The 18,736-nt window shown below is 46.3% G+C and overlaps 1 protein-coding gene across 1 annotated transcript in view; it reads left to right on the plus strand.

Moving 5' to 3' along the window:
• Window positions 1-13,902: 13,902 nt before the first annotated feature.
• Window positions 13,903-18,736, plus strand: part of ST6GAL2 (ST6 beta-galactoside alpha-2,6-sialyltransferase 2) — a 29,365-nt gene continuing 24,531 nt past the window's right edge. The window contains exon 1 of the mRNA XM_069494869.1: window positions 13,903-14,836. Within this exon, the coding sequence (XP_069350970.1) occupies window positions 13,903-14,836 (934 nt within the window). The remainder of the gene's footprint in view (window positions 14,837-18,736) is intronic.

The following is an 18,736-nucleotide window of genomic DNA, read 5'->3' on the forward strand; positions in this document are numbered from 1 at the left end:
GGAATTGTGCCCTGAAGTCTTTGGTTTCACAGCACCTTATTCATTTTCTTCCCGACCTCCTTCTTGGACTGACTGAGCGCTTGCTCCATGCCAGGCACTGTTCCAAGCTCTGAGAATCCGTGGTTAACGACAAAGACAGGTTTCTCTCCTGCAGATTAGGGCTCACTACAGAAGAAAGGCAATAAACAAATAAGCATATCTGGTGGTGAGAGGTACCAAAAGCAAAATAAAGCCAACCAAGAGGGGTAGAAAGGATGGGATGAGAAAGTGCTGGAGGGAAACCCTTTCTGAAGAGGTGGCATTTGAGCTGAGACTTCAGCAAAGCCTGGAAAAGCCAGGCCTGTTTCTAGAGAAGGATTATCCCAGTCAAGGGAGTGGCCTGTGCAAAAGTCCTGGAGTGGTTGAACTGTGGAGGGCTGAGAACTGGGAATCGGCCATATCGAATTTCCATTTTAAAAGTGTCATTCCGACTGTGGTGGAGCAGCCACAGAAGAGAGGCAGGATGGAAACAAGCGGGGGACCGGTCCTGAGTTCTCACACCAATGCAGTGAGGTGGCTGGGACCACGTGAGTGTGGTGGAGAAGGCAGCGGCTGTCAGAGGAGATGTGTTTTGGAGTTAGGGCTGTCAGGGTGTGCTGAAAGTATGAACCGCATATGGGTGTAAGTTGAAAAAGGAATCGAGAACAACAACAGAAGTTTAGACCTGGGCAGCAGGTTGAATGGCCATGCTCTTTACCGGGTGGGGCAGACTAAGGGATGAGAAGAGAATAACAGATGGTTTGTTTGGTTGTTACGGGTGAGATTCCTAGAAAACATTTAAACATTAAACACATAGGCAGGTGATTATATGGATTGCAGTTCAGGGGAAAAACGAAGGATATAGGTATAAACAAATGTGGAAGACATCTGTATTTGGAGAACACAGCACAATTATAACTGCATTTATGTAACAGGTATATATTTTTCATCTACGTTCACAAGTCTTCAAAAAATGCAACTTTATCTAAATTCAACTTAAGCTATGTTTTGAGACCCCATTCCACTCAGTATTGGCAAATTTAACTGCCAATGCAGCCAGTCCTTCTAGTTGATTAAATAAAGTTGACGTTGTAAACGTAAGTGATTTGGATTCTTTGTTTCCCTTCTAATGCCTGGGGGCTTAGATAGCCTCATGATGTCAGGGGGGTTGTCTAGTCCTTAGTGGGCATCCACTTACACATGTGTAGTACTGTCCCGGTGTTAGCGTCCCACCTGGTCTCCTGCCTTGTGTGCATTATAGTATGTGCTGCCCACTGCTGTCGTAACCCCCACGCCCGTGCCTGCAAATCCCTTTGGGTCTGTGGATTCTCCCTACTTGGGGCTACATATGGCTGTTCTCCCACGCCATTCTGGGCACAGCAGACTATGGCTCACACAGTCATCCCAGTGCGACTGTTTACAGTGGGGTGGGGAATTCCTGCAACATTGTCATATCCAAGATTCAAGGAACAGACTGCGGCACGATCCTTTCTCCATTCAGCCCCCAAACTTGCCTAGGGTTCTTGTCCTCTTCCTCTTGGCATTAACCCCAGTGGGTCTGGGGTTGGCAGGATATGGGGGAAACTGACTCTTGCCAGTATCTAACTCGTCTGCCTCAACTCCCACTCTCCTTTTCTGTCAGCCAAGAGATAATTTTTATCTCCGCTTGAGCAAAAGAAAACTGACTTAGCAAATATTCTTCCTAATTGTCATCCTCCCTGCTCTAGCCTTTGAAACACAGCTTTTGAACTTAAAAGCCAAGAAGTGACATAACTCCTTTCTGGTTCCTTTGTGACAATTATCCTTTAGGGATGGGAGGTCTTACACGTGTATGCCTGTGAATAGAGGAATGTCATGGTGTGAGAGGAAATGGGAAAAAAAATCAATTAAGACTGCACAGTATCCTGCAAGATTTGTATACTTAATTTCTGTCTTTCCCACATCACTCCCAGCTCAATAGGAAGAGAAGTTAATTTGCTTTACTCACAGTTATCTACCTAGAATCCAGTACAGAGTAGGCACTCAAATGTCTGCAAAAGGAATAAAGCAATGGGCGAGTGTGTCGTGGACCGTCAGTTCTGTGCTCACGTCTACACATGCACACATATGTAAAAGAAAGTTTGTGCTGCTGTTCACATGGGAACAGTCACGCAGTGATGGGCGTGACTGGAGTTTGTTGGAAATTGGAAGATATTATGGGAGCAAGCTAGTCCTCAGAGTTAGAAACCCCAGAAATTATTTCATAATCTGGCGTCTTTTTACTGGCTTCGAAAAATAAAACCTGGACAAGCATACTGTAGAGCAAACACCCGACCTGTGTTCGGGTTATTCGTAAGTCTGCTGTGGGTCCTTATTCTGGAGTCTCACCCCGGCGAAGGTCACGCTGCTCACACTTTTCCCCGGGGGCAGCTCTGTGCACAGAGGGAACACGGAGCTCCAGAGGCTCAGCCGCAGAGCTCAAAGCCCCACGCTGAGAAATTTCTTGAAGGCTCATGTTTTGTTTTAAATATTCAAGTTGATTTTATATTTGACTTCAAAACAAGTGTGTATATGCTTTAATAGAAAAATTAACGTGTTTCTCTCACACCAAGTCTTCTGTGAAAATCACCACCCCAGGAGGACCTGGCTGGCTTAATCCCATGATGTCTAAGGATAACGTATCCCACTGTAAGGAGCAAGGTGTTAGATTATTAACAACTTGGCCTTTTTTTAAATATGGTCTTAAAAGTTCCGTCCTTAAACCCAAACTTCAGTAGTGTTAATGCTACTCTACCACAGCCTCTAAATAGGCTTACAAAGCAAACAACCACCTCTTTACTTGCCCAGAGGAATGTTCACCTGTCCATGATTCTCACCGGCACCTCTACATCTGCCAAGGTGATTTTTTTTTGTGTACACCAGGATCATCTTTTCATTTATACTTATTTTATGAAACAAGAACTTAACCAAGATTCCTGTGACATAATTATTAAATCTAAATATTGACTATTCCTCACATCATGAAAACGGAACAAATTTGTAAGACCTCTAAATTCAAAATGTTCTTGCTAATACACTTTTTCCTTGGTTATTTTCAACAACATTGGGAGGTAAGGAGAGTAAATGCCATCCTTGTCCTCATTCTACCTGACTGCCCCCGATGTTAACAAGTGGTGCTCTTAAAAGTTCCCTCACTGCAACTCATGCTTCTCATCCATGAAATGGGCTTGGCTGTGGTTTCCTGGGGTGGGGAGAGCGTAAGATTGGAGGGAGACTCACATAGTAACTGCTCAGCACCTCAGTTGGTGCCATGAGTGTCAGACAGATGGGAGGTTAAAATATCACATGTTTTAGTGACAAAGCCATGCAGAGATTGTGGCCTGGATGTGAGGAACAAGTTGCATTATTGCCAACCCTCCCTTTTCCCTTATACACCCAAGTCTAGACCTTGGACAAACCCATTGAGAGACTATTTGGGCCTCCAGAGACTCACACCATGATGAATGCCTCCCCTTTGGACTGGGGACTCCTCTTTTATGGGAAGGATTACAGGGTGGAGCAAGAGGCCAGGATGTTACTCCTGGGATGTTCCTCAACAAGGAAAGAGGAAGGCTAGGAAAGACTGCATCGTCCCAGCAGTCAGGAGTCAAGATGGTGCATGGAAGTGCTTATCACAGCCTGCAGGCATGCAGCAGAGCTGGTATTTTGAAATACCTGTTATTTATGGGAATGATAACAGATAATTTATTTCCATTGTCTCATATAAAAATATGTTATTCTATAAAAACTCTATGAGGTTGGGATCATCTTCATTTTACAGAAGACGAAGCCGAGGTTCAAAGAGATAAAGAAACTTGCCTAACTTCACAGGGATAGCTAAGGGTCAGGGCCAGAATCCTTGTCCCACTGTAAACTTGGTGCTCTTCAATGTTTTCATAAACCCTTGCAGCACAGTTGCACCCCGCTGCTCACCTCCTGCTGTGTGGCCCCAGTTGCTAAGTTTCATGGAAGACAATTTTTCCATGGACAGGGCGGGTGGGGGTGGAGTTTTGCGTCCTGGCATCTAACAGGCCACGTACCAGTATGGGATTGGGGACCCCAGCCTTATAGTGTTAAGTTATTCTTTTCTTGACTGATAATATTATCATGTGAAAGCTTTAACTAAATCCAGAGTCCAGTGTAAAATGTTAGATTTATGCTTTGCGTTGCTAGATTAACAGGAATGGTTACCTAAGGGCATTTGGAAATAAAGATGTATATACCAACACAATGATTTCTCCTTATTTTTATAACTTTGCAACATTTATTATGACTTTATTTTTACAATTTTTTGTTATTGTTTAAAGTTATTAAATACTTTAAATATGTGGTAAAATAGAGAAACTAAGTATAATAAGGGAGTTTCATACCCAGATTGAATACATATTAATATTTTGCTATATTTACATCCAATTTTTTCTTTATAAGAAGGGAAATATTTTGGCAACGACACAAGCATCCCCCTTCCCACCCATCCACACCTTTGTCCTCCCTCCTTAGAGGTAGCTACTAGATGGAGTTTATATTGTGTGTTTAAACATTTTACATAAATGGCCCAGTTCTGTATGTTTGCTTTTGTAGCCTTTATTTTTCCCTCATCTGCTACACTTGAAATTTACCCATGGAGATGGAGCTAAGACATTTAGCTTTTTTTTTTTTTTTTTTAAGCTGAAGGTCTTGCCACATAACATTGTCTTTTCAGTGAGAGAAACAAATGCCACATGGGGCCTTTGAAATCTTCTGAAAGGGCACTTAGAAGCACCCTTTCTTCTCTGGGTTCTTGTGAGAGGGCTCATTGTCTGGACTGTTGAGGGATTTTGGAGTTGAATCTATAGTACCCTTTTTGCTCACTCTTTTGTTACTCAAGAATGTAAATCTTAACTTCCCAAGAACTAAGTCAGTTCTCCAAGGGCAAGGCATTATGGTATATACATGCAACCTGACATTAGACTCAAATATTTGTTGAATTATAGCAGCATAAATTATAACAAACTGATTAATACAGTGAACTCATTAGAGGATACTTATCGGGCATTCGGTCCATGACAGGTTTACTTTATAGGACTGAAATACGAGACAGAGGACTTTATTTAGGCAGGGCTTATTTAGTGCTTATTAGCTTGAGTTGGGCACTAATGTTTATCTAAACAGAATACCACACATCAAGTTAGGGTCATTTAAAGAGTGGGGTGCCTACTAAACTGTCAAGCGTGTACACACGAGGCCAATACTCATACAGTGAAATCCATGCTTGTTATGCCACTTTTTCCACTTTTATGGAATTTCAAAACTTGGACTGAAAAACATTTATCGTGCTCTCACTTTAGGCCAGGACTGTGCTAAGCATGTCATCTTGTCTACTCATCTCATAGAACACTGATGATCTAGGCCTTGTTTTGATTCTCATTTGATGAAACTGAGGCTCATCCAAAATTGAGGCTTATTTAAAATTACACAGTTAGGAACAGGCTGCCTGACCACAGGGATTTCTTTGCTCTTCGTAACAGACTAAGTGTAATGGACTATCATCTATCTCGCTCTAGAGCGCCCAGTGTGTAAGCCTAGAGCACCCAGTGTGTAAGCCAGGGATGGTGGCCCACACTTGCCACACTCCGTCACTGTCACATGCCTGCCCACTGCCAGCCCAGTGATGTCCTGCACCTCTCCTAGGCTGGGACAGGAGTAATCTACATTGCTTTTCCTGTGAAGTGGAGGTCTCTGAACATACAGACGCCTCTGTGTAGGAGCCACCTGCTAGCCACCTACGCTTTTACTCCAAAGCCCGCTTACGTTTTAGGAATCCACATAAACCTTTCAAGTCCAGTGGCAGGCGTGCAACCTTCCATCTTCTTGACTATTAGACGTCAGTGCTGAAGTGAATTTACAGCTCTGATCGCCAGCCTTGGCACATTATTGGTATAAAGTGTACATATTTGAATGCTAGTTATTGTAAAACAAACAAGCCACCATGTCCAAAGCTGATGAATGCTATTTCAGGAAGCCAGCACACCCCTAGCTAGCAGGCAGCTTGTGTTGTCTCTGCACAACCAATGGTAGCCGTCTGGACTCATTTCCACCTCCCCCTTCCCCAACTGAAAGCTGCCCAGAGTGGCTCACATATGTGCATCTTTGCCTTTTAAACTATTTCCCATCTGCCCTGCCTCTCAAGCAAAAACCCTGTACTGCTGGAATTATCTGACCCACAAAGATAATGCCATCGTCTTTTAAGAGCGGCTCACTCTTGTCCAGCCGAGCTCAGGGAGTGAGCCGAGCTCAGGCATTCTACTGGCGTGAAATCACCCATTCTTCTCCATACTGATGTGTCTGTCCTTCAACCTCCAACTTCAGTCCCCCTCCCCTTTGAAGCCCTTGGGATTACTTTAATCCACTTTGCTCCTCACACATTGAGCAATCTTAGGACTGAGCAACAAAGCAGTCAGCATCGTTTTGTCTTCCTACCTAGATAGCAACTCATGCAATCAGAGGCCTGAACACCTGTAGCCTCTCTGGAAATGTCAGTGAATTGGCAGCCCGTTCTGAGACTGAAAAATCCGCTGGGTGGGTGTCCCAAGACTAAGCTCTCTCTGGTAAATGCCAGGCACCTGGAGGGGTGGGTTCTGAGGCCTAACTGGGAAAACCAGTTACTCCAGCAAAGAAAGACAGGAATGTTTGGGGAAAGTGGGGTGTTAGGGGGTTACATGGCCTGGTAAATTTAGGGAACTGAACTGAAATTAGGTATGGTACTTTGGAGAGAGAAAAAAAATCTCATTAAATTTGTAAAGCTGGTGCTCGAGTAGCACCAACAATTTTTTCTGGTTTCATGATCTAGTGAAAGAAAGACTTTGGGACAACATACCAGAATGGAAGCACTTGGGGCTTCAGTTTCTTTATATGCCTAATGAGAGTAATAGTGTTTATTGAGGATTTTGTTGTCAAGTTGGGACTGAGGTGAGGAACTGAAATGCGATGATGCGTGGTCAGCACAGGGCCTGGCGTGTAGTAGCATTTGGCTGATGGCAGCCTCTGACGGCACTGCTGCTGGTGCCTCCACCAGCACCCTGACCTGCCACGACCGCTGCTAGTAACACAAACCTAACCCCACCCTAGTCTGCCCACGCACCCACCTGGGGCCCCCAGACACTCCCGCCATGCTGACAGCGCAGGGAGCCACGCACAGCCTCCCTCCCCAGCAGCAGAGGGCTCGGTGGGCACTCCCTCTGCAGTACAACCCCCCACTTCTTTTATTGATTCCAGGCACTCATTTTATTTCATTCAGAACTATTTGAAGGGAACCTTCCACCACTGCCAGCCCACTTTGGTTGGTAGGAACACGGGACTGAAGAAAACGTGGTCCCGTCTTCAAGGAGCTTGCAGGCTTCCTCACTGCAGGTTGCTCAAACGTCCAAATTTTACATTAACCAGAAGCCCTGGCAGTGTCTTAAACTTATTCTTGACCAAGGGATGTCATTTGGGTCTGCCGGCCCTAGCAGCGCCCTTCTTGGCTCTCGGGGTTGCCGCATCCACTCTGGAGTCAGACAGCCCTGGTCACAAGCAGAAGGCGTTGCCTGCAGGGGACTGCCCTTGCACCGAGACCCGGCAGTCCTGCCTGGAGTGCACCGCTCAGAAACGGGGCTGCCCTCCCCCACCAGCAGGCTGCCGCCCCAGCGACCTTTTTCTTTCTGTTCTTCTGGACATTAGCTTAAGAATGGGCCGGGGCTCCAGTGAGGATGGATTAGGGAGTGCACCCTGGCATTCTGCATATAGCAGTCTGGGGGCTTTCTTACATTTACAAAAAAATGAAAAAAGAAAAGAGCTCATTTGTAAAAGGAGCCAATAAGCGTGTTAAGAGATAAAAAAGAATTCCAGCTGGGGGAGGTATCTTCCTCTTTCCTGCAGACAGTTTTCTCAGATATGTGACAAGAGCTAATTTTAGAAAAATGATTCTGAAAGAAAATGACTCCTGAAGGCTATTAAGATACATGAGTGTCTCACTATAGCTCACACACTAAATCTTCTTTATTATTTCAACATTAAAAAAAATACTTAGACTTAAGATTAGTCCAGACAACTCTTCAGCACAAAAAAGGACGTGAGTGTTTCTCAGACCCACAGAAAACCTGGCCGGCTGGCAGCTATAGCAGACACATCAGTCAAAGTGTGTTAAAAAAAAAAAAAAAAACCTCTCCATTCAAGAAAATTGGCGATAAAGCTTGTCCCGCAGGGCTTCGGAGGGACATCATTAAAGTGGCAAGGCCTAGAATTAACTTCTCTCTGCCCTTGAACAAAATATGAAGTTGGCTGCATTAACCCTAAGCTGCATTGTAATGTTCCTCTGTGGCAGTGTTTACATTTCATAATTTCATCTGACAACTTATGATAAATGATGCCTTTTGGAAAATGTGATTTCTCTGAGAATACTTTGAAGGAGAATTTTAAACGTTCTTTTGTACTAGTTTGAATATCCATGAGGAAATGTGACTCATTTCTTTGTTTGGGAATTAGTTAGTAGCTAAGATGTGGGCACCGACCTCCCTGAGTGGGTAAAACAATCTCAATAATTTCCAGCAGTGGGGCACTTGTGATTTTTGCCTGCAAAAACAGAAGTTCCCTAGAGGCTTGGCTAGAAAGGAAGCAGAAGCAGGAGAAAGATTGGGAATGGAGAAAAGAGTTCAAATAGGCAGAGAACATCCACTGGGAATTTAAACCTTCACCCTGCCAGGTAATACTGTTAGAATCGCCACGGAAAGGAAGACAAAGTCACACCGCATCTGGGAAGAGTATAATCTTGCCATTGCTCTTCCCAGGGGAAAACTGGCAAGAGCTCAACAGCCCCAGTCACTTGAACCATCCTCGACAAAGCACACATGTGATTAGGGAGCTCTTTTCCATTGCACCTGGGGACAGGTGTTGCCCCGATGGGACTCTCATATCCCCTGAGGCCATTTATGTTAGTATCACACCAGCTAATGATGGGCTATTTATTGCACTGTGTATTACAGATGACTTTGTTTAAGCTATATCATTATAATATTTCAGATGGACCATATTAGAGAAAAAAAAATTATGTTTTCTGTTGCTTAGTGAAACTTTCCTTTCTGTTAGGCTGTATAGTCACATTAAGGAAAAGGATGATCCAGGGCTGTGACACTGGTGACGTCCCCACCTCTCTCTAACCTGGCTTGGTTACAAATATGCTGATGACTGGGCCTAGCGATTTCGGTAGCGTTTCGCTAGCAAAGGATTTGACATTGCCTTGAGACTTAATCATTTTGGAGAATGTTCCCTTAATTGGCAACAGAAGATTTGCAGCTACAGACGCTGTAGCCAAGGTTTTTTTGATTATTAAGAGTTGAAGCCTAATCATGCGGCGAGGCAGCAAACCCACTCCTTTCTATTATTACTGTGCGTTAGGAGCCATGTAAGTAAGCCTTACCTAATGACGAGTTTTCCACTGTTGCACTGGGATACTTGCTCCTTTCACGGTACTCAGAGGGCTTCAGAAACCCTGCCTCTCCCCAGCACGCCAGGCGGAGAGGACACACTCTACCACCCGGTCCTGGCCCCCTCTGCCCTGCCAGGCTCTTCTTCTCTTTCTTAGTGTCCTCAGGCATCCTCTCATTATTCCCCCTCCCTTTCTGTCACCTCCCGTGACAAATAAGACTCCCCATTTCTCCAGCCAGGAGCTAGGCATTTTCATATAATGAAGTTTATGTGTGATAATCTGAATCCTGCCATGCAATTTAGCAGGCTCGCCTTCTCAGCTTGAGTTCCTGCGGTTTCTTGACTCCACCAAACTAAGGCAACATTAGTTCATCTGGAGTATGGGGCACTGGCCCTCGGCCCTGAGCCCCGAGGCCAGAACTTTCCACAACTCAAGTCTTCGTTTTTGTTATTCCACTTCCTGCCATTCTGCACATACCTCACCTTTGCCTCTGTGTTTTAAAATTTTTCTCTTGAGCAAATGCTGAAATAAAAAACTTCTGTTTCCCATTGTTTAGTTGCCCACTGAGCTCATGCTAGGTGCAGGGAAAGCAGGTAATGACAATTCTCAGCTAGAGGCAGAAAGACTGCCTTTTAAATTAGCTACTGCAGCCCTTGTGTGTTATAATAAACAATTTGTCTGGGCTTTGCCCAGGGTTCATGTAGCTCCTAAAACCCTTGGAATTTCCTGACTGATAGAACTGCCTTTGTTATGCTAATGATAACTTCCGCTGGGCTGGGTCACCAGAAAGACCATCCAGGTGAAATTATGGGTTGGAACTTTGAGCCAGCCGGACCTCCTGGAAGAAGAGAAGGAATGGAGATAGAATTCAGTCACACAGCCAATGATATAATCAATCATGCCTACTTAATGAAATCTTGGTAAAAACTCTGGACGCTGGGGCTCCGTGGAGCTTTCTGGTTAGTGAACACATTGATGTGCCAGGAGGGTGACACAGCCAGATTCCAAGGGGAAAGGGTGTGGAAACTGCATTCCTTCCAGATACCACCCTATGTATATCTTTTACAATAGAATCATAACCATAATAACTTCTATTAGTCATTCTAGCAAATTATCGAACCTGAAGGGTGTCCTAAGAATCCGGGGATTGGTAGCTGGACAGCTGTTAGTGTGGGTGGCCTGGGAACCCCACATGCAGCTGGCATCTGAAGTGAGGGCAGTCTTGTGGAAAACAGCTCTTAACTCAGGGGGTCTGCTCTAACTCTTAGTAGTGAGTGTTAGAATTATATTGCAGTGCACCCCACTGGGACAGAAACAGAATCACTGTTATTAAGGGTAATTTTCCAATTTCTGTTGGAAATCTTGAAACATCAGAAACAGCTTCTAGCCCTTCATGTTGCGCATTACAACTTGAAGCACGGGCCACTGAGTGGACAGGTTAGACAGATGATGGAGAAGTTGCTACTCACAGTGTGGGCCAGACTGCATGTCCACAAACTGTTCGTTACCAGGTCCCGATGAGGTATGTACAGAACTTGAGAGCAGGAATTTAGAAACTTTTCTAGCAGTTGGACAATGCCAAGACATTTAGGCTTGGAAATATAAAATATCAGACAGTGACAACTTGGGGAAAAAAATGATCCTTCACCACAGTTTGAGACGCCTAATTTAGAAAATATAGCTTCAGTTGGTGTGATCAGATGGAACCAGAATTTAGTGTTAAAAAGTGTGAGCCTGAGAATCACACAGATCGATTTGTATGTAATATCTGCTGCTTGCTATCTCTGTGCTTTGGGGAAGTTATTTAATCTTTCTGGCCTTCAATTTCCTCATCTAGAAAATGGATATAGTAGTATTTCCTACCTAACTAGGTGCTGGGAAGACCGAATGAAATAACTCAGGACAAATGCTAACCATAGCCTGGCATATAGCAAGTTAACTGCTGGTATTATTTCTTCTATGTTTGCTTCTTGGCATCAATGATTCTGGCTTGGTTGAAGCATATTCTGTATATGTATGTTTGATTTATGATTGTATATGAAATCTACAGCCTTGCTTTTATGTGAATACAAAATAAAGCAAACACTTTTTTAAAAGCCACAACTTATACATGTAAGTGAATGTTGCTTTTTGTAGAATCCTTCTGGGATGCTGCAATCGTTGGAAGCAGTTTTGGAACTTAGTATTTGGCATTTGAATTAGAGCCTGTTCCAATGATCTGATGTAACGAATCACCTTAAAACTTAGTGTTTCAGAACAACAACCTATTATTATTGCTCATGGTTCCACGAGTTGATTGGGCTCAGCTGGTTCTCCCTTTAGGGTCTTCTATGGGTTGCAGTCAGTTGTTGGCTGGGGATAGAGTCACCTGAAGGTTAGCAGGGCAGAACATTCAGGATGGCCTCTTCATTCCTCACGTTTGGTGCCTCTGTTGGGGTGGCTGGAACAGCTTGGGGCTGCCTGGCATCTCTCATTCCAAGTGGCCTTTCCACATGGCTAGCTTGGGCTTCCTCACTGCATGGTGGACTAAGCTTAGGGACATGTCTTCGTTGGTGCCTGGCTTCCCCCAAAGTGAGCATTCTAAGAGGCAGGAAGTGAAAGCCGCTAGACCTAGGCCCGGTAACAGCCATAGTGTCACCACCACCCTATTCTACTAGTGCAAGCAGTCACAGAGCCCCACTTTTATTTAATGGAGGGAAATATAGGCCCTACCTCTCCCTGGGTGGAAGGTCAAAAAATCTGTGTCCACCTTTAATCTGCTATAGAGCCACAAAAGAAATGTGGTTTTAGTTTTCTTACTTGGCACATCTCTTTCCACCAAAGACACTGTATGACTTCCCAAGTTGACCACTTCTCAAGTGACCGTAGGAGCACTCATGTTGATTTCAGTTACCATCTGTTTGAGTAAAGACACCAGCCATTGCATTGTGGTCACAACCTGCATGCCTTTGTGCTTTAGCAGTAGTCAGCCTCAGCCGGAGAAGGAGGGTGGGAGTCCCAGATGTCCCCTAGCAGCACCTCCTGTCAGATTCTCTCTACTTTCTGGTGACTGGTTTCCATAATACCAATGACCTCCTCCTTCCCCGTGTTTCCTCCCTGCATGCCACCCTGCCTTGCCTGCCAGAGTAATCTCCTGAAAGCCCATGGAACCACCATGTCACTCTCCTGCTCTAAGAATGTCAGTCACTCCCCCTTTCTCATACAGCATGTGGCCCAGACATCTCAACAGGTACTGGAGGCTCTCCATGGCAGGAAGGATGTACCTCTCCAGTTACATCGTCCCCAAGTGGTCTCCATTCTTCTTCCAACACCACCACCCAAACACACAATCACGCATGCCCCCAGACACACAGCCCCTCCCTGAAACACACATACACAGACTTACATCATTCATGCAACCAGTATTTATTATTTGCCTGTGCTTGGCTTTGTGCTCAGTTTGAAGTTCTAGCAAGCTTAATTCTTATTCCACAAACATACCTACGTTTTTCCCTTTCTTTGCATAAGTTCTGGAAACTTAGGAGCATATCTTCTTAATGTTTTATGATTTCCCTTAGTACCAAGCCCTGTGCTGCCCACATAGCAGTAACACTGGTACATTGTCTCTCTCGCTGTATCGGATACTTTTCATCTCTGCCTCCTTGGTCACTCTTTCTCTGTTGGAATCTTATCTAGGATCAGCAAGCTCTCACCTCACCTCCCCCTCCATGTAAAATTTGAGCACATGTCCCTCTTATCCCACCAGTGGCTCATGGCAAGGGTGAAGTAGGAAGGCATTCTTGAAGTCAGCAGACACCCTGGCATGCACAGTCACGTAAGCATTGCTTCATTCAGTGCCATAGGTGAAATTCTGGCATGTTCCAAGTAGCCAGCCAGGCCTGGGGAGATGGTGAGGAAATCAGATATGGTAGTAACTCCTTAGAAACGGTCTGAGCCTTGGGCCCTCTGATAAGCCGATAAGAGAGGGCAAACTCTGCTTAACTCTCCTGCTTTGCTTTACCAAACTGGAATTTTGTAAACGTGGATGCAGGGGGAGCTTGTTGGCAGGCACCTTGCTAAGTGTCTCTCAAGGTGGGGAAGCAGATATGTCCCTGAGTGAGGTTTTCACAAATATACACTCATCCCACCTCCTCGCTCCCTAGACACTCAGCTGAGATGGTGAGATCCCCTGTCCTGCAGAGGTCAGGGGTGAGGGAGGGGTAAATATGACACCTGGATTTAGCTTAAGCTCCGGGATGATTCTAGTTTCTGATGCTGCTCCTAATACTCCCCCCTCCCCCTGGAAACACTGTTCCAGATGGAAGTTCCCGGCGGCGTATGAGCAGATGTCCCACACTGGCTAACTGTAGCATCTGGCTGTCTTTCAGGTTCATTCTGCCTCCCACCTGCTTTAGGTCACAAGGTGCTGACCCCAGAGACTTGCCATGAAACCACACTTGAAGCAATGGAGACAACGAATGCTGTTCGGGATATTCGCTTGGGGGCTCCTCTTTTTGGTGATTTTCATCTACTTCACCGACAGCAACCCTGCTGAGCCTGCGCCCAGTTCCTTCTCCTTCCTGGAGACCAGGAGGCTCCTGCCCGTGCAGGGCAAGCAGCGGGTCATCATGGGTGCCATGCACGAGCCCGCCTCGCCGGGAAGCATGGACACAGACCCGGCGCTGCCCGCGGGACGCCCGGCCGGCCCCTTTCCCGTGGGACCTGGTGACCCGCAGAAATGGGCCCAGGCGCAAGATGGCTTTGAAAATGAAGACTTTTTTTCCTCCCAGGTGGAGAGAAAATCTCAAAATGCTTTCTACGCGGAGGACGACGCCTACTTTTTCGCTGCTGGTCAGCCAGGGTGGCACAGCCACACTCAGAGGACACTGGAATTCTCTTCCCCCGGGGAGCCAGGCCAGAAGCAGCGGGCTCTGCAGGCTGGACAGGTCCAGAGAGGGCGGGTGAAGGACAGGCACCGGAGACAGAGAAGGAGCCACGTGTTGGAGGACGACGACGAGAGCAGGCCCTTCATGTCCAGGGCCTTGCTGTACCAGCTCTGGAAGGGAAACGTCTCCTCCAAGATGCTGAGCCCGCGGCTGCAGAAGGCGATGAAGGCTTACCTGACAGCCAACAAGCACGGGGTGCGCTTCCGCGGGCGGCGGGCGGCGGCGCCCAGCAGGGCCGAGCTGCTGTGCCGGCTGCGGAGCCACGCGCGCCTGCGCACCCTGGACGGCACCGAGGCGCCCTTTTCCGCGCTCGGCTGGCGGCGGCTGGTGCCCGCCGTGCCCCTGAGCCGGCTGCACCCCCGCGGCCTGCGCAGCTGCGCCGTGGTCATGTCTGCAGGAGCAATCCTCAACTCCTCCTTGGGCGAGGAAATAGGTGGGTCTCACGGCGGCAGGCAGGACGCCCTGTCTTGGGCCAGTGGGTAATTGGGGGCTGGTTCTTTCTGTGCGTGCCCCTGGATGTCACTGGCGGGGCAGGCTTGCGTATCCACTCTGGGTGTGTCCAGAGTTACCTGGAGAGTCTTCCGATGATGGTTTCTCCTTGCTGGGACAGAGTGAGTCTGTCTGGGGTCCCAGCAGAGATGTTCTTCGGAGGAGTCTTAGAGCAGGTTCTTGGAGATTGCTGGGGCGGGGGCAGGAAGGGTGCCTTCCCCATAGATGGTACTAGTGAGGAGTGAAGGGGAGCACTCCCTTTGCCCCGACATCATTTCTCACTGCTCCTGTTTCAGACTTCACCTCCCATAGAACTCATGGTCTACACTCCCAGCCTGGCCTAGGCTCCCAGCCTGGCCTCCAAGAACCTGGCACACCCATCGTGTAGTGGGAGTATGGGAGAGAAACAGACAGCAGGAGAAAGCACCATCAGGTGCCAACTCCAAGGAGAAGGCTAAGTGAAGATTATTTTGATTACTTCAGGGCCTAAAAGTTGTCCTCTTTGGGCTCTGAGAAGAGACCACCTGCTGTGGAGAACTCCCTTCTCCTTGGAAAATGAGTTCTGGCCTCCCCGACTGTTGACACAAAGCCAACCTTTAGGTCATGGCCAGTGCAGCTAGCAGGGACCTTCTCCAGGATGGTAAATTACATACCCTACCTGGGCTTTCATCTTCCCTGCCACACTCGTGTCTTCAAATCCCTGTCAAGAGCCGTGGAGCACATCTGTTTCATAGCTCCTGTGTCAGTCAGGTTTCTCCAGAGAGTCCACTGGTAAGAAATAGAGACAGAAAGAAAAACTTGAGGACTTGGCTCATGTGCTTATGGGAGCTGGCAAGTCTGAAATCCTAGGGCAGGCCAGCAGGTGGGAAACTCCAGGGTTTCTGTGTTGCAGTCTTGAGGCAGAATTCCTCCTTCCTTAGAAAACTTTTGTCTTTGTTCTTAAGGCTGTCAGCTGGTCAGATGAGGCCCACCTATATTGTGGAGGGCCATTTGCTGTACTCAAAGTCTGCTGATTTAAATGTTAATTACAGCTAACATCTTCACAGCAACATCTAGACTGGTGTTTGACCAAACAACTGGGTACTATAGCCTAGCCAAGCTGGCACATAACAATAACCAAGACAGTTTCTTCCCAGTCTTTAAGTAAAATAACAGTTCTAATATGTTTTGGTTGAAGGGGGCAGGGAAGCGTTCAGGTACATTCCCCTCCCGCATAATGCAGCCCTGCACTGGGTGGGCCTGCATTGGTCAGCTACAGAACTGGCGCGGCTGGATAGCATTCATTTCCTCACCTTCTCCAGCCTCTCACCCTCGTCACCAGAGACACCCAGTCTCCTGTGCTGCTATTGCTCCTGGGATTTCCTGCCCAGGCTAATTTCACTGCTGCACCAGAGAGCAAGCATCTTGTCTCTTTAGGCTCATTTCTTCTTTTGACAGACATGTATTTAGCCCCTACTATGTGCCTGATACTGTATTAGGAGCAGGAAAACAAATGTGAATCTGATGTAGCCTCAGCCTCAAGTCTAGATGTAAAATAACCCTAGCTAATACATTCTTACAGTAGACGATATTAGGTCATAAGTAGTCTGGAAGTGACCTTCCAGGGGTGTTGCTCCTTTCTTACGAAGGAATAATCCTTGTTTCTTGCATTGGTTTTAAGCAAATGCATTAGTTGTTCTGTGTCCTTGAAGAGTGGCCAATGTTCCCAAGCCGCCTTGGAGTCGGGTGGAGCCATGGTAGGCAGGCTCAGAAAATGAGACCTCCGCTCAGATGTCCTTGGGAATGAGGCTGAATGAGACATTTTTAAAAAGTTAAAAAAACAAGACAGTAAGTCTGGACTTGAGGTCTGGGGTCCCTGTGTCCCCATGCTGACATTACAGCAGGCTCATAATAACACAGTCCATGTGTCACGGAAGCTTGTAGCCAAAGCCAGAGCGGAGCAGCCTGCAATTTATTAAGAAAGAGCAGTGGTTTTAGAGGTCCCTGGGGTGAAATAACACCACAGTTCTTTCTCATTTCTGAGGACCGATATTAATAATGTAGAGAAGGGATTTAAGCACTGTGCTTGAAGCAGGCAGTAACCTGCTTCTGGTTTTGTTTTGTTTTAAACACCTCTGCATCGGGGATGCATATCCGGATGGCTCTTGCATCTCAGGAAGAATTCCCTCACTCTGTACTCCTACACAGATATCTCTGACCAGAGTCTTGTAAGCTCTATCCAGAATTTGCAAGAGAATGTGCAAGGCACTGGGAAGTCCATGTTTCTGGGGAACATGAAATGCCAGAGTTATATCTTTGGTAGTTTCTAGTGTCCAAATTTAATTAATATTGTTTGCATTTATATGAGGCTTCATGATTAGAACTGTGGAATCACAACTGAAGAACATGCCTGGAATTTTTTTTTTTATTTCTCTTTATTGTTTTGTCTAGGTTCCTTTGAATCAGATTTTGTACCTACCATTTTAAGAACACATAATCATAGCACAACTCAATTTGTAAAAGCAAAAAGTCTTTCATTTTTATAAGCTGGCATCTCATAGTGTCAGCACTGTTGCCAGGTGCTGATCACTCTGTTTCCTAGTCACCTAAATGTACATACGCAAACCCGCATATTTATTAACAACTCTCAGAATAAAAACAAATTCACGTAGCATTCCTCCAGGCAACTTGGAATATTGAAGCATGCTACAGCTAAATTCATGTTGGCCCTTAAGTATCTGCTTGAGAATTGGTTAAGTGAAGATCAAAAGACTTACCAAGGTCAGGATCTTATGAAAAATTGACGGCAGAGCTAGATAGTACCTACAGTGGTCAGTGCTTCTCAGCCCCACCCCAGCTCTGCCTGAGGCGTCCACCAGGTGGATGTCCCTGAACACTCAGCAGCTGGCCCGCTCTCCCCAGGGAGACCCAGCCAGCCTCAGTTTGCTTACTGGCTGCCCTTTAGCTCCCCCTGGCGTTTGTTCTGTTGGCAATGCAGTCCTGTTCCCCCAGCCTTCTGTTAGACTGAGTCATACTGTGTAGTTGTTTTTGGTTAGAAAAGTGTAGCAGTTGTAAACATCTCCACTTTGAATATGCTATTGAAAAGCAAACTGAACTGTTTTGGAAACATGGACCATTTTTTCCTAGAGTCATGAGATGATTTGTTTTCGGCCATGCATTTGAGCAATAATAATTTGCTAGTTGAAATCATTACTAGCACTCCTGTGGAAACACAGTACAGAGGAGAAAGATCTACACTACCAATAACACCCTTGATGTGGGAAACCAAGATCTGTGTACTTGAAACGCAAATTCTGGCAAGTGGGTGGGAAATGGAAGGTAGGGGAATGGGGTGAGTTTGGGGTGTGACACAGAGAACTTACTGGAGAAAGCATGGGGTTTAGCATGTCATATTACCTTTCCTTAAAAAAAAAGAAAGAAAGTATTTTATAGAGTCATTGAACAAGCATTAATTATTTATTGATCACCAACTCTCTGCCCGATCCTGTGCTAGACACAAAGATGAATAAAGTACAGACTCAACTCACAGCACCTGCACAGTCCAGTGGGGAAGGCAGACCATAAACAGACAACAGTCCAGTGTCATGTGGGTAGGAGAAAGACAGAGAGATCCGCAGGTGGACATGGCAGAAATGGCTATGGAATCCTAACTGCCCCCCACTCCCCACCCAGGGCTGGTGGCTGAGCAGAGAGAGGAGGTTAAGAAAGACTGCTCTGGAAGGGTGGGTCCAGGCTGAAGGCCCAGCATCACAGGGAGGTGAGAGACAGCACGGTGTGCAGGTGGTGAGAGCCACAGGGAAACAGGGCCAGTGGGGAGAAGAAACAGAGAAGCTGGCTGGGAAGA

The sequence above is a fragment of the Eulemur rufifrons genome, chromosome 19 (assembly GCF_041146395.1).
Source record: "Eulemur rufifrons isolate Redbay chromosome 19, OSU_ERuf_1, whole genome shotgun sequence".
Lineage (NCBI taxonomy): Eukaryota > Metazoa > Chordata > Mammalia > Primates > Lemuridae > Eulemur > Eulemur rufifrons.